General features: G+C 43.6%; 1 protein-coding gene across 12 annotated transcripts in view; it reads right to left on the bottom strand.

Annotated features, from left to right (window-relative positions):
- Nucleotides 1-23833, bottom strand: part of TANC1 (tetratricopeptide repeat, ankyrin repeat and coiled-coil containing 1) — a 254310-nt gene that overhangs the window by 91937 nt on the left and 138540 nt on the right. For 10 of the 12 annotated variants that reach the window (XM_070357358.1, XM_070357364.1, XM_070357367.1 and 7 more), the window contains one exon: nucleotides 2508-2612. The exons of the other annotated variants lie outside the window; for them this stretch is intronic. In XM_070357358.1, coding sequence (XP_070213459.1) covers nucleotides 2508-2612 — 105 coding nt within the window. The remainder of the gene's footprint in view (nucleotides 1-2507; nucleotides 2613-23833) is intronic. 12 annotated transcript variants of the gene reach the window in all.

The raw sequence follows: 23833 nt of genomic DNA, 5'->3' as shown, positions 1-23833 counted from the left end.
GGAATAACCTGATATTTCACAAATCCATGAAAAATTTCAAAAGCATTTCACAAGGGGCTGTTTTCAATAGTTCGTCAGACTGGTGAATACCAAAATGCTATTACTGACAGCATCCAGAAGAGTGTCTTAGAGACTTTTTTTTAAAAATGCCCAAAAGAAGTATGTGAAGTATACGCCCAAGGTTTAAATTAAAACTTCAGTGATACTACTGCTCTGAAAGCCTAGAAATTAGGATTTAGCTCATCATGCATCTGTACATGTTTGGATGAATACTCAGACTCAATTAGTTTCCGTTTGCTCCAGATTCAATGACCTGGACATAAAATTTATACTTTAATATGGCAAACTTCATTAACCCCACAGAAATGTAAAGGAGTCTGTGGGGAATTACAAAACATGCCATCCTTTACTAATTATCAAGCTAAATTTTGTTAGGCAACCACCTCTTTATCTACCAACAGATAACTCTGATGGGGATCCCACTAGCACCATGGCAACCCATGAAAAACTACATGCCCACAAGCATGAACTACATCCCTTTCCCAGACACCTAAAAAAAGAGGAAATGTACCCTGCTTCTTAATTCTAGGCAAACTTCTGGAAATCCCTGGTATGTATTCGCAGCCCAGGTATGTCACAATGTCAGTCCCCATTGAGAAGGATGAGCCTAAATCCAAGAGCAAGGGTCTCAGGAGTAAGCGTGTCTGCAGACTGCTGGCTACACCAGCAACATCAATCACTGTGCTTGAATTTAGCTCAGCTGGCAGCCAAGCACAAGAACACCTTCTCCCCTAAGAAAGTCAATTCTGCCTTGAACAAGGGGAGAAGAGTTGACAGTGAGAACTATTTATAACCTCATTTCTTTGCCCAACAAAAATCCTATTTGTCCTCATTCTTACCCCAGGGGGAGTCCTAAACACTAGACAGGACCTCAACAGGACTCCCGCCCATGGAACAAGGGGTCCTATCAGGCAGTCTACACCAGTCAAATGCCAGGGGCATAACCAACCAGGACTCCACAGGCAAATGGGGACAAGGGCAGGGGTTGGCAGGCTTAGTCTGAAATGGGCAGACAGCTCACAAACTCAGATTATTGATATTCACTTCAGAGGAACAGGTTTCCATTTTCTTTTTGATACCCAGAATAGAAGTGAGAGAACACATCAGCCCACAGACACCGGGCACATGTGAATTCACAACCAGGAGGGTCCTCATGTTTGCAGGTTCTCTGGCTGTTCTAACCAGGCAGCACCACGGATCCTCCCCTCTGCAAGACCACACCCCTGGCGCCCTGCCCCTCCCCAGCACAAATCCTAGTGTGAGTCTCTCACAGAAGCCAAATGACTGCATGCCTGGACAGAAGGAAAAACGGTGGGGCTGCTGGTCCCACCTCGGCCCCCACCCGCCCCGAACACCTCTTTCTGATTTTCATTTTCTGCCAACCCTTCACTCAGCTTATTTTTAACTTTACTGTCACCACCACCACCCCACTCCATGTTCCTATCACATTTTACACTTCATACCCACTCCCCACCATGCCCTGGCCAACACATGAAATGCACACACGGTGGCAGAAAATAAAAGGAGAGCTGTACTCCTTCCCACCCACAATTAGAGAAACAAGGATGCCATTTCTTCTAAGGTGGAGATACGGGTGACTTTTCTCTTTCATCATTACTACATAAACTTGTGTCCATATTGGAGGTACAACAGGCTTCTCCACATTCCTCAGAATTCTTAATCATGTGTTTCTGCAGCAAAATAGGATATAAACTCAAAACACACAAAGACTTTAGAGTTGTGAGTTGGGGAAACACCCCCACTGACAGGAACGAACAGGTCCATTCTTGATTCAATTAAAATAAATAAAGTGCTATTAATATATCTACAAAATGCTAGAGCTTTTGTCTGTTACATGTATTTTCAGATAGAAGGAAAAAAGCAAAATATAAAGTGTCTTTATGAAAAGGTATTAATCAATTTGGAGGGTTTTTTGGTCTCTACTTCAACATTCTCTAAAGAAAAACTTTTGATGTTTAAAAAAATAAGCAGCTTTCAAAAGCTACCAAGTGCTTTTACGAAAGCTAGGTATTATAAGCTTTGTCCAGCTACAGTTTCAGCTTTTCAGCCAAAGCCTGTTGTTAAAATATTCTAAAATGATGGAGAACTAAAAAAAAAAAAAAAAATATATATATATATATATATATATATTGAAACAGTCTGCTGGCTGGCTTTTTATATCCCCCCATACTGGGGAGGTCAAAATTGATGGGAAATAAGTCTCAATCCATAAACAATGCATATGCACCATTGTTCCTACACTGTATACAATCTAAAGAATTCACAGTAGCTAAACAGATCTCTCTAACTGCCCAAGGAAAACCACTTCCCAGATATATTCAGTTTAGCGAAGGATTCCTACAAGAGGCACTCAAGTTTCCCTCAAAAGTGGAGTGTCACAGTGTAAAATCTTTAGGGGGGGGAAATCATGGCAAACATATCCTTACCATTCTCACTGGGCTCTGCTGGCTTGGGCACGTCTCGGAACGGGATTATGACTGCATCTCCAGGCACTCTGGGGCTTTCCACATACTTGGGCTTCCTGACAGGACCTGTAGCAGGGAAAGATCTGAGTGTGTCTAATTTTTTCCAGCTGCAAACAAAGCTTCAGAATGTACAGTGCATGTCCTTACCAGAACCCAGAGATGCCTAAAGAGCCAGCCCCTTCCCCTCCCGTGAACACACACACGGTCATTTCAGTACAGACGCAGCAACGTCCAGACTGGGCTGCCAAAGAGATGGGTGGAAGCTCGGCTCGCAGAATGTAAACTCTGACAAAAACAAAAGCAGCTCTTCTGCTATGCAGCCTCTACAGCTGTCTTTGGTATATGTCACGGAAGTGATTTTGACATGTTCGGACCTGGGCGGCTCGTGGTGAAGGATTTTTTTAACTTGGAATTTGTCTCTAACTGGGACCAAGACGATCAGGTTGCCTGGTACCTCCCCAAAGTCAGGAGGCAAGGATCATAAGCCGCCAGGCTGTAACATCAACATGCTCTGCGCAGCCATGGAACGCAGGCGTTTGATCAGCCTGGTGACACATGGCAATTGTGCCGGGCAGGAAAGACGGCTGCTTTCTTGTCAGCTGACATAGAAGAGGGAAGGCAGAGCAGTCAGTCCGGCATGCAATTCGGGACACAGAGAGCCTGTTAATCATCCCTCTCACCACCTCTTCAACCCCAACTTATCATCAGATAATCTGGAATTCTGAATTAGGCTACATGAAACCATCACACATTGCTGGTGGTAATGTACACGCACAGTCACTTTGGAAAACAGCTTGGCAGTTTCCAAGAAGGTTACACATATGGTCCAATAAATCCACTTCTGTGTAAATATACATTCAGACAAAAATCTGTACATGGATACTCTTAGTAACATTACTCATTAACAGCCAAATGTTCATCAACTGATGACAACAAAATGTGATATACTTATCACGGGGCAATAAAAAGGAAGTACTGATTCATGCTAAACATGGGCGAAGCCTGAAAATATTTTGCTCAGTAAAAGAAGCTAGTCCCCAAAGACCACATAATATATGATTCCATTCAAATGGAATGTCCAGAAGAGGCAAATTTACAGAAACAGAGTATGAATGGTTACCAGGGCATGGGTAACCATGTGCAGGCTTGTGGGGTGATGGCTAGGGAGTCTGGAGTGATAAAATTAATCTAAAATTGGGTTGTGGTGATGGCACAAAACCTTGTGAATATACTAAAAACTGCTGCAGTGTACACTTCAAATGAGTGGATTGTATGGTATGTGAATTATATCTAAATGAAGCTGCTTTAAAAAAAAAACACAAAAAACACTGCCTATTCTGTCCAGTCCTTTCAAACATCCCACTACACTTTGGTCCAGAATCATCCACTTGACTCTTGTTTTCCTTGGTTGCCTTATACTTAAAGTGTGCTTTTAATAAACATTTCACATCACTAAGAGAAGGTGGAGGATGAGTCACAGACAGGGGTCTACAGTTCTCTCTCCTGTTCAGCCCTCAGACACAACCCGGCCCCTCCCAGGACCTCAGCCTCCGCGCTGCACACTGACGAGGGAGTCAGGCAGATTCTGAAATCCTCCTGTGTCAAACGTCTCATGCATCTGAGAAATTCTATTCAGAATGTGGTTTATGGTGAGACATGCTGCCACCTAAAGGTTTACTGCAAAAGTGTCTACACTACTATAAAAATAATCTAATTCCCAGCCAGTTATAACGTACCACAACCGAAAATAGGCTACAAGATCAAAGAAGCTTATAGAGCTTCACAAATAGGATATCATTTCAGACTTTAGAAATCATGATTCCAAAATGACTAAAGTAGTAGTTAACCATATGGCTGTCTTCATGATTGATTTAACCCTGTTAGAAAGGGAGTTTTTTAATTAATTTATTTATTTGGCTGCACTAGGTCTCAGCGGAGGCCTGTGGATCTTTCCTTGTGGCATGCTGGCTTAGCTGCCCTGGGGCATGCGGGATCTTAGTTCCCCAACCTGGGATGGAACCTGCATTCCCCTGCGTTGGAAGGCAGATTCTTAACCACTAGACTGGCAGGGAAGTCCCAGAAAAGGACTGTTTTTAAAGGTTGAAATGGAATGGTTACTGCGGATGGGCAGAAGGAAAGTAAGTGGAAAATGTCAGCTATACAACGGTACACAAAATACAATTCAGATTTTATTAAGAATACACATCTATCCATATATAAATATGCATGAAGGGAAAGACTGAGGAGGAGAGGGGAAACAAAGATATATGCTGTGATCAGATCAGATCAGATCAGTCACTCAGTCGTGTCCGACTCTTTGCGACCCCATGAATCGCAGCATGCCAGGCCTCCCTGTCCATCACCAATTCCCAGAGTTCACTGAGACTCATGTCCATCGAGTCAGTGATGCCATCCAGCCATCTCATCCTCTGTCTTCCCCTTCTCCTCCTGCCCCCAATCCCTCCCAGCATCAGAGTCTTTTCCAATGAGTCAACTCTTCACATGAGGTGGCCAAAGTACTGGAGTTTCAGCTTTAGCATCAGTCCTTCCAAAGAAATCCCAGGGCTGATCTCCTTCAGAATGGACTGGTTGGATCTCTTGCAGTCCAAGGGACTCTCAAGAGTCTTCTCCAACACCACAGTTCAAAAGCATCAATTCTTTGGCGCTCAGCCTTCTTCACAGTCCAACTCTCACATCCATACATGACCACAGGAAAAACCGTAGCCTTGACTAGACGGACCTTTGTTGGCAAAGTAATATCTCTGCTTTTGAATATGCTATCTAGGTTGGTCATAACTTTCCTTCCAAGGAGTAAGTGTCTTTTAATTTCATGGTTGCAGTCACCATCTGTAGTGATTTTGGAGCCCAGAAAAATAAAGTCTGACACTGTTTCCACTGTTTCCCCATCTATTTCCCATGAAGTGGTGGGACCGGATGCCATGATCTTCGTTTTCTGAATGTTGAGTTTTAAGCCAACTTTTTCACTCTCCACTTTCACTTTCATCAAGAGGCTTTTGAGTTCCTCTTCACTTTCTTCCATAAGGGTGGTGTCATCTGCATATCTGAGGTTATTGATATTTCTCCTGGCAATCTTGATTCCAGCTTGTGTTTCTTCCAATCCAGCGTTTCTCATGATGTACTCTGCATATAAGTTAAATGAACAGGGTGACAATATACAGCCTTGACGAACTCCTTTTCCTATTTGGAACCAGTCTGTTGTTCCACGTCCAGTTCTAACTGTTGCTTCCTGACCTGCATACAAATTTCTCAAGAGGCAGATCAGGTGGTCTGGTATTTCCATCTCTTGAAGAATTTTCCACAGTTTATTGTGATCCACACAGTCAAAGGCTTTGGCTGTGAAGGAGACAGCAACTAGGAAAAACCTGAACGGGGCAGGCAGAAACAGACCCAGGACAACTGCAAGAGATTTTCTACACTGTGGGTTCCCAAACCACTCCTTATAGTAAAAGAGATCAAGAGCACCTTTCTCTCTTCATCCACTCTTCTCCATTTACAGAACTCAAGGGAGCTAAAGCCTTTTTTTATTATTTTCCAATGATTCAAGTTACCCAAAACAGCAACCAGGCTCTACTCATGGAGTACCTGTAAGTTTCTGTTCACCTTAACTCCTCGGAGAATAGTAATAACTTACAGAGACCTACTTCCCAGCAATCCACCTATCCCACACATCCTTCCAAAACGTTCTCCTGCACATGGATGAACAACGACTGTTAGGAATGGTTGGAATATGAACCTCAACATCACCCAGAGCCTTTGGAAAGCATCTATGCCCATCCGTTTGCCTGTAACTGTGTTCTATTCAGAGGTCAATCCCTCACTGTAAGAGATATTCAACACTAAGGAGATGGTGTTAAGAGCAGAGCCTCTGAATGGTTCAGAGCCTCTGAATTGATTCACTGTGCTGTCCAGAAGAAACTAACACAACATTGTAAATCAATTAGTTTTTTTGTTGTTGTTGTTTTGTAAAAGAGCAGAGCGCTTAGAGCTGGGCAGACCTAGGTTTAAAGATGGTCTCCGTCCCTGTCCAACTCAAACTTCAGTACACCCCAGAGCTAAAAGAAGAATGAGGGAGGCTTCAGCTCTTAGGGGAATATCCTGAGAGCAGAGGTCAAGTGTCTCTGGCTCCCTGGCTTGGCACAGTGCCTGCCACAGTGAACAGTGAGGCTGGAAAAGAAAGGAGACCTAGAATGTAACAAAGTCAGTAAAACTGCAGTCAGTGGCCACACAAGGGTAAGGGCTTACATACATTAATTCATCCAGTTCTAATAACTTTGGAGGAAAAACACTATTTCCCCCATTTTTAGGTCAGGAAGCTGAGGCTCAAATCTATGAAACAATTTGCTCAAGGCCAACACACGGTAAAGAAGGAACTCACACAGTTTTGAGGTGTGTGCAGGTTTGAAGCCTGTGTATTAAATCGCCATTCAGCCCTTATAAAAACTAGGAAATCTAGCTTAAATAGGCAATCCTAGAAAAGGCCAGGGCAGTAGGGCCTTCCACCACCCAACCCTAGGTCTTGGCTATACATTCAGCAAATCTTTTATTCATACACCCTTGTTTCTGATCTCCTCTTTTACTAGGAGTTGAAATATGAAGTGAATATAAACCACAGTTCTCCAACCTGATCCTTTTATTTAAATTGCTTTTCACAAACAGCTGAACCTCAAATGCTATAAAACCGGACAAATTTATAACTCAGAGGTTTTCTTCTCTCCCCCCTCAATTGCTCGTTAGAGACTCTTTGGGCACTTTCCATTAAACACAGCAGATGAACGCTCGTTTGCCCTCACTCCCTTTCAAAACACCATTAAAGCTGCAGTAAAGGGATTTAAGAGAGACCAGGGGGGAAGGAAGACAACCACAGGCAAGAAACCAAACTTCTGGAAGTGGAAACAGACTGCCAAGGAGCATGGACGGAGCACAGCAGGAAAGGTTAGGATTGGGGAGGGGAAAGGGCGTGCGGGGGAGGGAGGGCTCAGCCTCACAGACAGCAGACCCCTCTGAAGGCAGGGGCATGGCAGGGTTGAATGCAGAAGTGTGGGTTGGAAATCTACTGAAAGGCAAGTAAGACCCCTCCAGAACCGCTTCCCAAACCAGGAAGCATTCCCTCCTTCATCCTGGATGCAGAAGTCTTCCCTGGAAAGGCTGAATTCCCAGACCTTGGAGATTCAAGAGCTCAACTCTTCAGTGCTACACTAAATCAGGGATCGAGAAAAATTCTCCATGTGGATTGGTGGGCCCCACCCAGATGCATCTCTCCACACCCTCTACCCCAGCTGTCTGCTATGAAAATGCTGACAACAAGCTTGCACACCAAGGAGGAACCTTTTTTGGTACCAGGGACAGGTTTCGTGGAAGACAAAAATTTTTGCATGGACCAAGGTTGGGGGTGGGGTGGGGTGGGGCTGGGAGAGATGGTCTGGAGATGATTCAAGTGCCATTACATTTATTGTGCACCTTATTTTTATTATTATTGCATCAGCCCCACCTCAGACCATCTGGCATTATATCCTACAGGTTAGGGATCCCTGGATTAGATTCCTCCCTGGGAGGAGAAAAGACCTATACATAATCACAGTTGAAGCCAAGCCCCCAAAGAAATGGTGGGTCCCTGACCCATCACTCTACCACAAAGCCTTCCCTACACAGAAACACACACACACACACACACACACACACACACACACACCTCTCTACCATTTAGTCAGCTTTTTAGTACCTTGTACTTACAAACTAAAATCATCAGAAACTCAAGGAAAGATCCTACTCTAACAGAAAACGCCAATAACAGGTTGAAGAAGGAATCTTGAGGAATCAGAGTTAATAGGAGGTACATACCCTCCAGAAAGATAAGAGCTACTGTTTCCATTACACACGGTGTTCTGTGACAAGGGGCATTCAGGGTCTGTGATGTGGGCAGCTGACAAGACTGACCACAGGAAGGGACGACCAGAGGCCACACCAGTTAGGAGCCACTGTAATCACTGGCTCTTACACTAAACTGCCATCTATTAAGCCACAGTGACACTGAGTTCTATGCCACTGAAATGGAAAACTTCTAAATGAAGTGGCCAAATCCATCATCAACAGAGATCAAAACCGAAAAACACATTTCCCTAACACCTGACCCTTACTCAGGGGAAACGACTGCCCAGCACCTTTCTACCCACAGCTTTTTGTTTACAATGACATATTCAACATTCCCAAGTCCGCCTGCAATGCAGGAAACACAGGAGATGTGGGTACAATCTCTGGGTTGGGAAGATCCCCTGGAGAAAGGAATGGCAACCCACTCCAGTATTCAAGTGGACTCCCACCCTACACACACACAAGCATAAACTACCTAAAAAAGTAAAATAACTTCACCCCTTCATGTAAAACAAGCACTATCAAGTTAATCCCCCCAAATTAACCAGAATCTAATACTATAATAACAATTACCCACAAAGCACAGCTTGCTGGCTCCTGTTTAAGACAAGAGGCTCTGAAAAACAAGACTGTCAGGTATTAGCTTAAAAATGTGCTCATCCAGAAGCTAGTGTGCTTCCCTGCTGCAGCGGACTTCCCTCCCTATCACTCCTGGGCACCTAAGACACTGGTGTAAAGCACTTTTCAAGCTTAACTGGGCATAAGGATACCATGGGGGGCTCTTTAAGATGCAGCTTCTGATGAGGTTACCAGGTATGGTGGGAACAACGGGCCATACTTTGGTATCAAGTACGCAGAACACAGCCCACTGTGGGCGCACCTCTAAGGAAGACCTCTCTTCTGTCAGGGTCTGAGCAGGGTCTCCAGCCATGAGTGGGGCACCAGTCTGTCCAGTTTACAAGGTTTATGATGAACAGGGATTGTTCTCGATCATAAACTACACCCAGTTCATAACAGCTCTGGATCTCTTCTCATCTCGATTTCCCCAGCTTCCTCTGCCCTCCATCCTCTGCTCCGTGATACAGAGGAAAGGGGGCTCTCCAACGTAGAGACAAAGGGCTCTTAGGATGAAGAGAAACAGGAAATGTGCCCCAGAGTGGTTACACAGACACCCAGTAGGCAGCCTGCACAGGAGAGCTCCCGCCAGCTCCTTACACTGTCCAGGGGCTTGCGTCAGTGGCGGGCAGCGGGGTTGGGTGGGGGCATCTCCCTCAGTCATCTCCGTCCACAACCTGGAACACAGCCTTCTCCCCATCCCTCTCCTGCCTCTATGTAAATCTCCAAGTACACTTTTCCCAGAGGCCAGTTTTCCTACTCCTTTTGACATTTTAATCACACAGCTATTTTGCTGCTTAGAAACGACCATATAAGGAATATTTTTAAAAAAGGAAAGGCAGAAATAAACCAAACTGGGCTTTATCTCCAGGCAGCGCAAGAGAGAAGGGCAGGGGTTACTTCTCATTTCTGAATGGTTCAGTTAAAAATAATTATATATATATTTGAAAGTCATATTTGGGACACAGAACACCTGAGGGTACTTACTGCATTTAAGGTAGATCTTACATTTTTTCACGACATCTGGACACTATGAAAAGTGACTCTCCTGTGTTATCAATCATTTTCGTTTTCTTTTGTTTTTTAGCATCCTGAACTTTCACAGTAAAGGTTCCTGTCACTTTTACCTGATCTGGGTTTTCATCTCACATTAGGAAATGTTCACAACAAGAAGAGAAAAATAAAAAGGGTGAGGAAGAGCATTTCTTTGGCAGGGCAGAGAGGGCGAGGGTGAGGGGGGCCTTTATCACCAAAGCAAATGTCATAAATCAAGTCAGCAAGAAACGGTAAACTCTGAAATTACAGTCTTGGATTTTTAAAGAGCACAATACCTATACTGAGCTTCCAAAGTCTGGCCCCTCTCTCTCCTGTACCCCCACAAGAAAGCATCATGGCGGGGCAGGGGGAGGGGAGAGAAATGCACTTCGGGACTGAGAAAGGGAAGACTTGGCCCAAGTCGACAGAGTGGAGGGAACCTGGCTTTACCTCCATCTGCTTTGCACAGTGTTGAGGCTGGGCAGGTGAACTGGCAGGACTGCCTACTGGGGCTGAGTCTCTTGGGAGGACTTCCTTTAAGGAAGGAGCCGGCTGATCAAATGACTGGGTCAGAAAGCCTCGGCCCACGGGGACAGCAATTTCAAGCACAGAGTGTCATCCTATCATTGGATTTCTCCTATGAGAAGCAGGGTAGAGGCTACAAATAAAACCCCAAACTGCTACCTGAGAGGACTCAGCTCCAGGGAATGCCACCTGGGTGCCAGGGGCTAATGTGGGGCTCCAGGAGAGAAGAGCCAGCTACCCCGGCATCCGGAACTTTCCTGGCCAGGAGCACATGCCGTGGCCCTGGGGAATGTTCTAAAACTTCCAGAGACATTTTAACAAGGGCCTGGGGCCTTGTGTAAGGAGAGGTGGGCAACAAGTCAGTGAAACGAGTTATTAGTGCTGTAACCTCATCGGACCCAAAGACAAGTGAGGTCTGTGGAAATTCAGACTGTTCATTCTAAGGAAGAAAAAACAGAAGGCAAGAGGGAAAAAATGGGCAGTCTGCTGACAGTGAATGAAATACAACAGTTACCTGACACTCTCTTAGTAAGCCTCCATTCTCTTTCGAATAACATTTTTTTGTAAGAGTGACACGACCTAGGGACTGAACAATGATACCAACGTTGAGATGGGTAAACAGCCTTTATTCACTCATGCAGTGCACAGGGGCTGTGCAATGGGAATGTGCACTGCCACTAGGGCACTGAAATCTAGCAGGAAAATAAGCTATCAAAACGGAGCTACCCCCCTTTCAATAAAGCATTCTTGAAATAAATGTTGGCAAAGATTTGCAAGTCTCAGCTTGCAGTGTGCATGTTTATAGTATTATGAATACAATACATTCCCAGTTCAACAAAGCACCCTGAGCCACGTTCCCACTTTCTCCCAGCTCACTTTGTCTGCCATACTGTTCTTGTAATGTACCTGACTTTTCATGTATTACAGCATGAAAGTGAAAAGTGAAAGTCTTAATTGCTCAGTCATGTCAGACTCTTGGAGACCCTATGGACTGTACTCCACCAGGCTCCTCAGTCCATGGAACTCTCCAGGCAAGAATACTGCAGTGGGTTGCCATTCTCTTCTCCATGGGATCTTCCCAACCCAGGGTTCAAACTCAGGTCTTCTGCACTGCAGGCAGATTCTTTACCATCTGAGCCACCAGGGAAGCTCTGGTGTATTACAGCATGGAAATGCACTGATTCACCTATTTACTCAGAGAAGGCAATGGCAACCCACTCCAGTACTCTTGCCTGGAAAACCCCATGGATGGAGGAGCCTGGTAGGCTGCAGTCTATGGGGTCACTAGGAGTTGGACACGACTGAGCGACTTCACTTTCCCTTTTCACTTTCCTGCATTGGAGAAGGAAATGGCAACCCACTCCAGTGGTCTTGCCTGGAGAATCCCAGGGACAGGGGAGCCTGGTGGGCTGCCGTCTATGGGGTCGTACAGAGTCGGACATGACTGAAGCGACTTAGCAGCAATAGCAGCAACCTATTTACTCAACAAGTATCTGTTGCACAACCACTGTGCCAGGCATGAGGTGACAATAAGATGTGACAGGACTCCCCCAAAGCCCTCAGTTGAGGGGACAAGAGTCTTTATCACATCATCTGAATTTTATTTCAAAACACTTCAACATAAACAGTGCAATATAAATGTGTGTCTGTTGGCTTTAATCTCCTGCCTGAGGGCAATTAGTTGTCTTAATCTATAATACAGACTCCTGGAGTAGTTAACTAGCTTCTAATCAAAGGCCACACACACAACAGCTAAGGTCACCGCAAGTCCTAGTCGGTCAGCTAGCTGTCCTTATCAGCAACCAGCACCATGGTAATTAGCACACTGACGGTCAGAAATGGACTTTCACACAGCTTAAATCACTGACTTCGTTAATTGGTACTATGGCTGTTGGAAATCTCTCTTCAGTGCTGAATTCATGGTATTTGAAGTATGAGGACTGAAAAGAACTATCACAGAAATACTCTGGCCCATGTGTGACCCAGGCAGGTCCACAGATGTGCACTGGCTTGACTGGTAAGTGGTTGGAGGTCCAGCTGCTGATTCTAGGAAATTATTTGGCCCCAGAGTCAAAATGTCATAAGAAATTCTGTCTGTGGGAGGTAGAACTCCAAATATTCCCGGGCCTTAATGATTGAATCAAACACTCTTCAGGTATTGCTATGAAGGGGTTCTGCAGGTGGGATTAAGAATTAAGGTCACTAACAAGGACAGGGAGGGAATTAGCAGAGGGACTAGCAGAGGGAACTCTGTTCAGTGTTATGTGGCCGTCTGGTTTGAGTTTGGGGGAGAATGGATACATGTGTATGTATGGCTGAATCCCTTTGCTATCAGCCTGAAACTGTCACAACATTGTTAGGCTGTCTCTTTGCTATCCGCCTGAAACTGTCACAACATTGTTAATCAGCTATGCTGTGCTCACTTGCTCAGTCGTGTCTGACTCTTTGCAGCCCCATGGACTGTAGCCTGCCAGGCTCCTTATATTCCAATACAAAATAAAATGTTGTTTTTTGCTTTTAAATAAAGAATTAAGGTTACTAACCAGCTGACCTTAAACTAGAGAGATCATTCTGGATTGCTGGATGGGCCCCATGTAATCACATAAACCCTTAAAAGTAGAAGAGGAAGACTGAACTCAGTCTTCATCTCAAGAACACTTGTGATGTTTCCCAGGGGGGGATGTCAGAAACTTTTTACAAGGGCTTGGAGCCTTGTGTAAGGAGAGAAGGGTAGCAAGTCAGCGCAACCTGAGTTAGAGGATGAGGGGAGATAGGGCCGAAGCGGTGGAGACGGTCAGAGAGACTCAGAGCATGAGAAGGATTCAACCCTTCTGGACAGGGCATGAGGCTGGTTTTGAAGATGCAGGGAGGGGGCCACGAACAAAGGGATGCAGCCAGCCTTGAGACATTTAGATGGACCCCCAGCGAAGAGCCAGCAAGCAAAGGAGGACCTCAGTGTTACAGCCATATGGCACTGAACTCAGCCAACCTGAATGAGCTTGGGAATACTTCATCTTCTGAGCCCCAGAAAGGAACACAGGCCCACCAGCATCTTCCACTGTGCCTTGGGAAACCCAGACCAGAGATACAACTGTGCCAGGTGGTGCCTGGACTTCTAACCTACAGAACTGTGAGATAATTTGTTTTAAGCTGCTGCGTTTGTAGTAATTTCTAAAGGCACTAGTAGAAAACTAACATATTATCCATAAAATGCTGGAATACTTGCTACAGGTAAACACTGAATGCAAAGTGCCACCAGAACACTACCCCCTCCCCAAAGGACAGAGCTGGAACTTTATTAGGCGTATGAAATAGACTGTATGACTGCACTGTGCCAGCCTGCTAATAAACCTATAAATGGGCAGAATGCCACCTGGGCCTTGTTTTCATTCATACCTCAGTGAGTTTATAATGAGGAAATCTGTTGCCCTCACCTTTACTTTGGCCACCTGACACGAAGAGCCGACTCATTGGAAAAGACCCTGATGCTGGGAAAGATTGAACCAGGAGGAGAAGGGGGCAGCATAGGAATTAAATAGTTGAGTGGCATCACCAACTCAAGAGACACGAGTTTGAGCAAACTCCAGGATATAGTGAAGAACAGGGAAGCCTGGCAGGCTGCAGTCCACGGGGTCACAAAGAGTCTGACACGACTCAGCGAATGAACACCACCACCACCTCCTATAACTACTGGTTGCAATTATAACTTACCATAAAGAATCTAAACCCCTGAATGCTGATAAGAATCATTAACCAAATCATCCCAAATAAATGATTAACCACAAATCTTGGTTTTAAGGTGTCCCTGGAGAAAGATCTGAGTCTTTCCTGGAGTGACAGTTTCAACTTCTCTAAGGAACTAGGAAATTTCGTGACATGGTATAGGAGGCAGTGATCAAGACCATACCCAAGAAAAAGAAATGCAAAAAGGCAAAATGGTTGTCTAAGGAGGCCTTACAAATAGCTATGAAAAGAAGAGAAGTGAAAGGCAAAGGAGAAAAGGGAAGATACACCCATTTGAATGCAGAGTTCCAAAGAATAGCAAGGAGAGATGAGAAAGCCTTCCTCAGTGATCAATGCAAAGAAATAGAGGAAAACAACAGGATGGGAAAGAAAAATTTTTTTTTTTTTTTTCCCCCAAGAAAATTAGAGATACCAAGGGAACATTTCATGCAAAGATGGGCCCAATAAAGGACAGAAATGGTATGGACCTAACAGAAGCAGAAGATATTAAGAAGAGGTGGCAAGAATACACAGAAGAACTATACAAAAATGATCTTCACGACCCAGATAATCATGATGGTGTGATCACTCAGCTAGACCCAGACATCCTAGAATGTGAAGTCAAGTGAGCCTTAGGAAGCATCACTATGAACAAAGCTAGTGGAGGTGATGGAATTCCGGTTGAGCTATTTCAAATCCTGGAAGATGATGCTGTGAAAGTGCTGCACTCAATATGCCAGCAAATGTGGAAAACTCAGCAATGGCCACAGGACTGGAAAAGGTCAGTTTTCATTTTGATCCCAAAGAAAGGCAATGCCAAAGAATGTTCAAACGACCACACAATTGCACTCATCTCACACGTTAGCAATGTGATGCTCAAAATTCTCCAAGCTAGGCTTCAACAGTACATGAACCATGAACTTCCAGATTTTCAAGTTGGATTTAGAAAAGGCATAGGAACAAGAGATCAAATTTCTAACGTCCGCTGGATCATTGAAAAAGCAAGAGAGTTCCAGAAATATATCTACTTCTGCTTTATTGACTATGCCAAAGCCTTAGACTATGTGGATCATCACAAACTGTGGAAAATTCTTAAAGAGATGGGAATACCAGATCACCTGACCTGTCTCCTGAGAAATCTGTATGCGGGTCAAGAAGCAACAGTTAGAACTGGACATGGAACAACAGACTAGTTCCAAATCAGGAAAGGAGTTACTCCAAGGCTGTATATTGTCACCCTGCTTATTTAACTTACATGCAGAGTACATCAAGAGAAATGCTAGACTGGATGAAGCATAAGCTGGAATCAAGAGTGCCAGGAGAAATATCAATAACCTCAGATATGCAGATGACACCACACTTATGGCAGAAAGCAAAGAACTAAAGAACCTCTTGATGAAAGTGAAAGAGGTGAGTGAAAAAGATGACTTAAAACTCAACGTTCAGAAAACGAAGATCATGGCGTCTGGTCCCATCACTTCATGGCAAATAGATGGGGAAACAGTGAGAGACTTTATTTTGGGGGCTTCAAAATCACTGCAGATGGTGACTGCAACCATGAAATTAAAAGACGCTTACTCCTTGGAAGTTAAGTTATGAACAACCTAGACAGCATATTCAAAAGCAGAGACATTACTTTGCCAACAAAGGTCCCTCTAGTCAAAGCTATGATTTTTCCAGTAGTCATGTATGGATGTGAGAGTTGGACTATAAAGAAAGCTGAGTGCTGAAGAGTTGATGCTTTTAACTATGGTGTTGGAGAAGACTCTTGAGAGTCCCTCGGACTCCAAGGAGATCCAACCAGTCCATCCTAAAGGAAACCAGTCCTGAATATTCATAGGAAGGACTGATGCTGAAGTTGAAACTTCAATTGATTCGAAGAACTGACACATGTGAAAAGACCCCGATGCTGGGAAAGATTGAAGGTGGGAGGAGGAGGAGACGACAGAGGATGACATGGTTAGATGGCATCACTGACTCAATGGACGCGAGTTTGAGTAAACTCCAGGAGTTGGTGACAGACAGGGAGGCCTGGTATGCCACAGTCCACGGGGTCGCAAAGAGTGGGACATGACTGAGCAACCGAACTGAACTGAAGGAACTAGGAAAGGAGCCCATAAGGGGAAGGGGGTTCTCCTCATATTCACATTAGCAGGAGATGAGCCCTGGGCTGCATGATAGTATTAAGACTCCAGAAACAGGGAGGCAGGGTCCTCATGAACTTTCTTTCCCTGAGGGTTTCTGACTGCTTCCCACTCTCAAGCAGTCGTGTTCAAAGTGTGGTCCCTGGACCAACAGCAACAGCATCACCTAGGATCTTGTTAGAAATGCAAACTCTCAACTCTACCTCAGGTGATCTAATTCTGATGCTTTTGTTTGAAAACCAAATTATACAAGAATTTGGGTTAATTACATAAGAACTTATCCTTGCCTTGAGGCAGCTTCCAATCAAATAAGAAGATTAGGCAGAAAGATCTGCCCTGGATAAGAAACTTTATGAGTTTAGTTAGACTAGGTTAAAAGATTATCCTTAGATGTTAGTTACAACCTCACTAGCTTATACTTATACTAAGACATCAGTGAGCTACCAGCACACACCTAGTTGCTGGTGTTGTTTAGTTGCTAAGTCATGTCCAAATTGTTTATGATCCCATGGACTGTAGCCTGCTGGGTTCCTTCTGTCCATGGGATTTCCTGGGCAAGAATACTAGAGTGGGTTTCCATTTCCTTCTCTCAGGGGTATTCCCGGCCCAGATGAACCTCCATCTCCTGCATTGGCAGGCGGGTTCTTTACCACTAAGCAACCAGGGACACACCTGGTAGAATAGCTAAAAAATTTTTTTGTAATTTGATGATTAAGACCTGCTCATGAGGATGCAGATCAATAGGAACCCTCCTACACTGCTGGCGGGAATGCAAAATGGTACAACCACTTTGGAAAACAGCTGGTATTTTCATATAAAATTAAACGTAATACACTTAACAAGTCATGAAGCAATTCCACGACTAGGTATTGACTCAAGATAAATGAAAACATATATTTACTGAAAAATCTGTATGCACATATTTATAGCAATTTACTCATAAACAACAACAACAAAAACCCCCTGAAAGCTATTCAAATGTCCTTCAGTTGATAAATGGATAAACTATGGTATATCCATGCAGTAAATTAATACTCAGCAATTATTAATTGGACAACTAAGTATTATTAATACCAATAAAAAGTAAAGAGGTAAGACACAAAATTGTAAATCAACTATGCTTCAATAAAAATAAACTGAAAAAAGAGGTTTTGATACCCACACTACAACATGGATGAATTTCAAAAGTATTATACTTAATGAAAGAAGTCAGATTCAAAAGGCAGGATAAATGCATGCTTCTACTGATACAACATTCTGGAAAAGACAAAACTATAGGTTTGGAGACCATCAGTGGTTCCCAGGCAGAAGGAGTTACTACAAAGGGGAAGAATGAGGAAGTATTTGGGGATGAGGGAACTGTTCTGTGCTTGATACTGGTGGTGCTTTCACAACTCTATGTATTTGCCAAAGCTCACAGAGCAAAAATAATTTTATTCTACGTAAAAAAAAAAAAAGGCAAAAAAAAAGAATTAAAGTAGAGGGGGCCTGGCTGAGGGTATCATTCTGTGTAGGGGAGTGACTAAAACTGCTTGAAATCTCCACTCTGGGTGAACAGTTCTGACTCACTGAGAGAGAGAATTAGGCAGAGGCCAACCCTAGCATCTGTCATCCTCTCCCATCTTGGTAAGAGAGACCTGATTTTTAACTGGTCATTGTTCTAAAAAGTACCCAATACCTGTTTAAAAAAAAAACAGAAGAGATCACAGGGGATTGCTTCAGCAGGGTGCTGGGGGCTGTTTAGACTCTCCAGACTATCTGATTACATACGTGTGTACTCATGATTGACTTCCTCTCATCTGGACTATTTTACAGCTCTGCAAATTGCAAAAAAACTGAGAGCAATGCAAATGAATTTTGTCTTGCAGAGATCATAAATCTCTTTAATCCAGATTCTCATTTAAACTGGTCTTAACGTCGTGCTTGTTCCTGCCTTAATAAATGAGCTAAATAAAACTGTTGACATAGGACCTTTTGATGCTTGCATGTCGTATTTTTGCCTTTTTGAAAGTTATACTTGAGCAGCACAGCATATTAAATGAATAAAAGGCGGCATTTTCTAGCCTCCTTGGCAGCCACTGAGAGGAAAGCGAGTGTTGGGTGGGGTTTCAAGAAAGACTGTTTAATGGGAGCTGACCCAGCTGGGAGAAGCCCCCTTTTTGCTCTTCTCTTTCCTCCTCTTGGCAGAAAGGCTGACATGTCTGCTAGTACTCAGCAACCCTACTGGACTTTGAGATGACCTTGTGATAAGAGGCTTCCCTGGTGGTTTCAGAGGGTAAAGCGTCTGCCTGCAATGCAGGAGACCTGGGTTCGATTCCTGGGTCGGGAAGATCCCCTGGAGAAGGAAATGGCAACCCACTCCAGTACCCTTGCCTGGAAAATCCCATGGACAGAGAAGCCTGGTAGGCTACAGTCCATGGGATCACAAACAGTCAGACATGACTGAGCGACTTCACTCACTCTGTGATAAGAGGGCGTTAACAGCCCCCAAAGCTGGGTCCAAGCCCCAACTGCTACAAACTGCACACGTTACTTCATTCGGAAGAATGGTGCGTGTGGCTGTGGTTAATGATTCTGAGATGAAAGCATCATTTTGTATTATCCCATGTGGGGTGGGCCCCAAATGCATTCACAAGTATCTTTACAAAAGAAAGGTGAAGGGGAATCAGACCATCACAAGAGAAGGCCACGTGAGACGGAGACGGAGGCAGAATGGAATTGGATACAGCCACAACCCAGGAACATGGAGAGCATCAGAAGCTGGAAGAGGCAGGAACAAGATTCTCCCCAGAGCCTCCACAGAGGCTGCAGTTCTGCTGATACCTTGATTTCTGACTTTCAGCCTCCAGAAGTGTGGGATAAGCAATTGCTGTTGTCCTAAGCCACCAGGCTGGTGGTAACTTGTTGCAGCAGCCACACCAAGCTGGGAGACTGGTACCCTGAAGACAACTTGAACTCACCAAGGCCCAGTGCCACGTCCTCCTGGACCGTTAATTAACGAGAGAAATGCACCTTTATCTATTTAAAATACACTTTTATCTATTTATCTATCTGTTTAAGCTATTAGGTATTTGATTTTTTTTTCTTGAAGTCAAACTTAATCCTAATACACGGTGACATACTGGGATCATGAGTTCATGGCCCCAGCCTCATCTTGCCCCAGTTGATCCATTATATTGGTTGTCCCGCAATCTGAGTAAGGTTGAGAATTAAATGAAGACTTGAAAAATGCCAAACTCAACTGCGTCTGAGTATCAGTACAACTGCGTTACTGTTAAGATTAAGTTTGCACCACTGGGCATAATCAGGGAATATGTCTAGTTGAAAATTTTTTATTTTTTAAAAATGTGGCATATCAGAGTATCTGACTAACTTTGTGATTCCTATTTGAAACAGGTAGCTTTCAGTTGTAAGTCAAATTTACTTTTTTACTATAGTTTTTATTTTTATTACTTTTTAAATTGGAGTACAGCTGATTTATAATACCATGCTTGTTTCAGGTGTATAGCATAGTAATTCAGTTTTTTTTTGTCGACTGTATCGCATTTTAGGTTATTATCTCCATCTCTTTTGTGACCCCATGGGCCATCCATGGGATTTTCCAGGCAAAAATATTGCAGTGGATTGCCATTTCCTTCTCTGGAGGATCTTCCCAACCCAGGAATCGAACCCATGTCTTCTGCACTACAGGCGGTCTTTATTGTCTGAGTCACCAGGGATAGAATATAGTTCCTGTGTATACATTAAATCTTTGTTGCTGATCTATTTTTATGTATAGTAGTTTGTGTCCCATAATTTAATTTATCCCTACTTTATTCCTCTTCCTCACTCCTTTCCCGTGCAGTAACCATAAGTTTGTTGTCTATGCCTGTGAGTCTGTTTCTGCCTTGTATATAGATTCATTTGTGTCATTTAGATTCCACATGTAAGAGATTTCACACAGTGTTTATCTTTCTCTGACATTTCACTAAGCATAATATTATCTAGATCCATCCACATTTCTGCAAATGGTCGTATTTCATTCTTTTTTTCTGGCTGAGTAATATTCCTGCACTACACAGGAATATTCCTGTGTGTGTGTGTCTGTGTGTGTGTGTGTGACATCTTAAGCCAGTCATCTCTTGGTAGGTAACAGGATTGTTTCCAGGCTTGGCTATTGTAAATAGTGCTTCTGTGAACATCAGGGTGTCTGTACCTTTTCAAATGGCATTTTTTGCTTCTTCCAGGTATATATGCCCAGGAGTGGAATTACTGGATCATATGGTAGCTCTATTTTTAGTTTTGTAAGGAACTTTCATACTGCTTTCCATAGTGTCTGCACCAATTTACATTCCCACCAACAATGTATGAAGGCTCCCTTTTCTCCACACCCTCTCCAGCATTTATTATTTGCAGACTTTTTGATGATAGTCATTCTGACAGGTGACAATACCACATTGTGGTTTTGATTTGCATTTCTCTAATAATTAGTGATGGAGAAGGCAATGGCACCCCACTCCAGTACTCTTGCCTGGAAAATCCCATAGACGTTGAACATCTTTTCATGTGCCTGTTGACCATATGTATATCTTCTTTGGAAGAATATCTTTTCAGGTCTTCTGCCCATTTTTTACTGAGTTGATTTTTTTTGATATTGAGTTATATAAGCTGTTTTATATGTATGGTTTTAAATTAGATTATAAACATAAGATTTATAAGTTGAATTTAAAGGCTATGAAAAGCCATGTTTAAAATTATTAACTACAGTATATTGAACAGTAATTTGAAACTTTCATCATCTGTACAGAAAGTGCTGTTCTCAGACATCAAAAGCCTCCTTTTAATAATGGGCTCTCCAGTGTATAAAATAGTCTCTCACTTTCAAAATGTTCACTGGAAGGAATTCAAGATGGAAGGAAGGAAAGAGGGGGAGAGAGAGAAAGAGAAAAAAGAATTCCCTTAACTCCAAGTCCACCACAAGCCACCCACAGCCCCCAGCTGGCCAACAAAGCTAGCTATCATTCATTTCTGATTCCCCAGCTGAATTCTAGAACCTTCCATGAGTCACCACAGTCCTCACTGTCATGGTTGTTGTACCTGTCAGGATCTGCAGGGAACTCTTCCATGTTCCTGACTTCTGTACAGAGGAGACACTCTGCTCTGAGACCCTATGAGGTCAGGAGCAGCCTGCCATCTTGCTGTGCCTGGTCAGAGGCCGGTATGTCAGGCCACACACGAGTGGCCTCTAACAGTCCCGGAGAGCCAGGACAGGCAAGGTTTCTGAGCTTGAGGCAAATGTCCTTCTCTGACCTCTGTGCTGAGGAGCTCACACTTGAATGCATGTGGTTCCCATTATCTGAAATACCTCTTGAAAACATCAGGAACCTAAGAGGGCAGCAGCTAAGTGATATTTGGGGGCTCAGCTATTATCTCTTTCGAGTTTGCCCAGGACAAGTTGCACTCACAGAGGACATAGGTAACCCATGACATCACTGCCGAGGAGCCAGATGAAGAGTCACAGGCAGAGTTCCTTCCCTTCCGACACAGCTGCCACCCCCGGTAACGGTGGAGACAGTCACAGCCCTCTCAGCTCCAACGTTCATCTTCCTACTAGTCAGTGTCTTGGGTTCAGGACACGGCAGAGGGAAGGGCTTCCACATTAAGTCGGTTACATCCAATTCTTCATGTATTTCCCTTGTCCATCAGCAACGACAATTTCACCTCATTCTCAAAACCTGTTTAACGTTAAATTTGGAATTCCTATGACACACTGATTTAATACAATAAAAAGAGTGACTGTTTGATTTTCTTTAGAACTAACTCTAACAGGCTGTCACACTAATCTCCAGCTTAGCACTTGCTAACCATTACCCAAGTCAACCACAGGCCATACTAAATTATCCCACTAACCCTCCCCGCCCCTATTTCAAAGACAACTCCTGTGGATGTGAACATTCCAGGAGGCAGAGAGCTGCTAGTCCCACCCACATTCCCACTCAACATGGGGTGCACTCTCAGAGTCCCTGGGCCACCTTCCACATAGCCTCGAAATTCTTAAAACATTTGGCCAAAGAAGAATGCAACAAGTCCCTAACCTGCCTCAAGTCAAAGATAAAAGCTCCAGAAGTTCAGAGTTTCAACCTGTTGTACATTTATACCTCTACAAGCAATATGCACATTAATTAATAATTTTTATTAATTTTGAATAATCGGGGGGGAAGCTTACTTTAAGATACAAATTAAAAGTTAACAGTATGCCCAAAAAATAATTTTTTTAATTTAAATTAAATTTAAATTTAAATTAAAAAAATAATTAAAATAGAAATTTTAACTTTTAAGTGTTCACTTTTTATGTAAACCCAATCATGTACAAAGGCAAAGTCATAAAGCAGCCTCTTTTTAAAAGAACTTAAAATATTTTAAAGTACTTTATATATGTGTCCATGCATGTATTCAAGTCCTGTCCAACTCTTTGTGACCCCGGGGACTGTAGCCCTCCAGGCTCCTCTGTCCATGGGATTTCCCAGGCAAGAATACTGGAGTGGGTTGCCAATTCCTACTCCAGGGGATCTTCCCAATCCAGGGATCAAACCCACGCTTCCTGACTCCTGAACTGGCAGGCAAATTCCTTACCAGTAGCGCAACCTGGGAAACCCCTAAAGTAGTTCAGCTACTAGGTATCATGAAAGAAACACAGAATTCCCCAGTTGTTTCTAGAACACAGGAATCCTTCTGCATTTACCACACGGTGGCGCTACTTCAATGCTAATTTCAGATAAAATCCAGAAGGGTGTTTCTTCACCAGCAAGAAAGTAATGCTTGCACCCCTTAGGAGTTAGGAGCTTCAGGTCTGAAAAAAAGTGTTTAAGGTTTCAGGTAACATACATATGGTTAACAGTCTATATGGAGAAATTAAAACCGCTCAGGCAGCAACTCTGCCCCCATTTTAGACTGGACCTAACAGCATTCTGACACTTTCACTTGGCTAAGACTGATCAGTCTAACAGCCAACAAGGTAACATGTGTGGCGGAAGGTCTGAGTGCCTGAGTAAGGTGCCTCACAGTGCAACACTGAATGTCATCTGCCCATGAATCTATACTGACATAAATAAGTCAGTGAGGAAGAGGACAAGCGCCGCCCAGGCAGAAAAACTCCAAATAATTTATGTTAGTATTCCTCTCATAAAGAGGGGAGCCTAACTTCCCACCCTTCGTGGAAGGCTCACACAGCAACTTCCTTCCAGAGGGTAGAGGATGGGGAAGGATGTAAGAAAAGTACTTTGACTGTAGAGAAACCTGGCCACCGCTGCCTTGGCCAGGTGACCAAAGTTAACGAAAACCCTGCTAAGTCATGTTGAAATGTCAACACAACATGAT

Source organism: Bos mutus, chromosome 2 (assembly GCF_027580195.1).
Source record: "Bos mutus isolate GX-2022 chromosome 2, NWIPB_WYAK_1.1, whole genome shotgun sequence".
NCBI classification, from domain to species: Eukaryota; Metazoa; Chordata; class Mammalia; order Artiodactyla; family Bovidae; genus Bos; species Bos mutus.
Note: the sequence above shows the minus strand (reverse complement) of the source record. Positions and strands in the feature narration are given on the sequence as shown.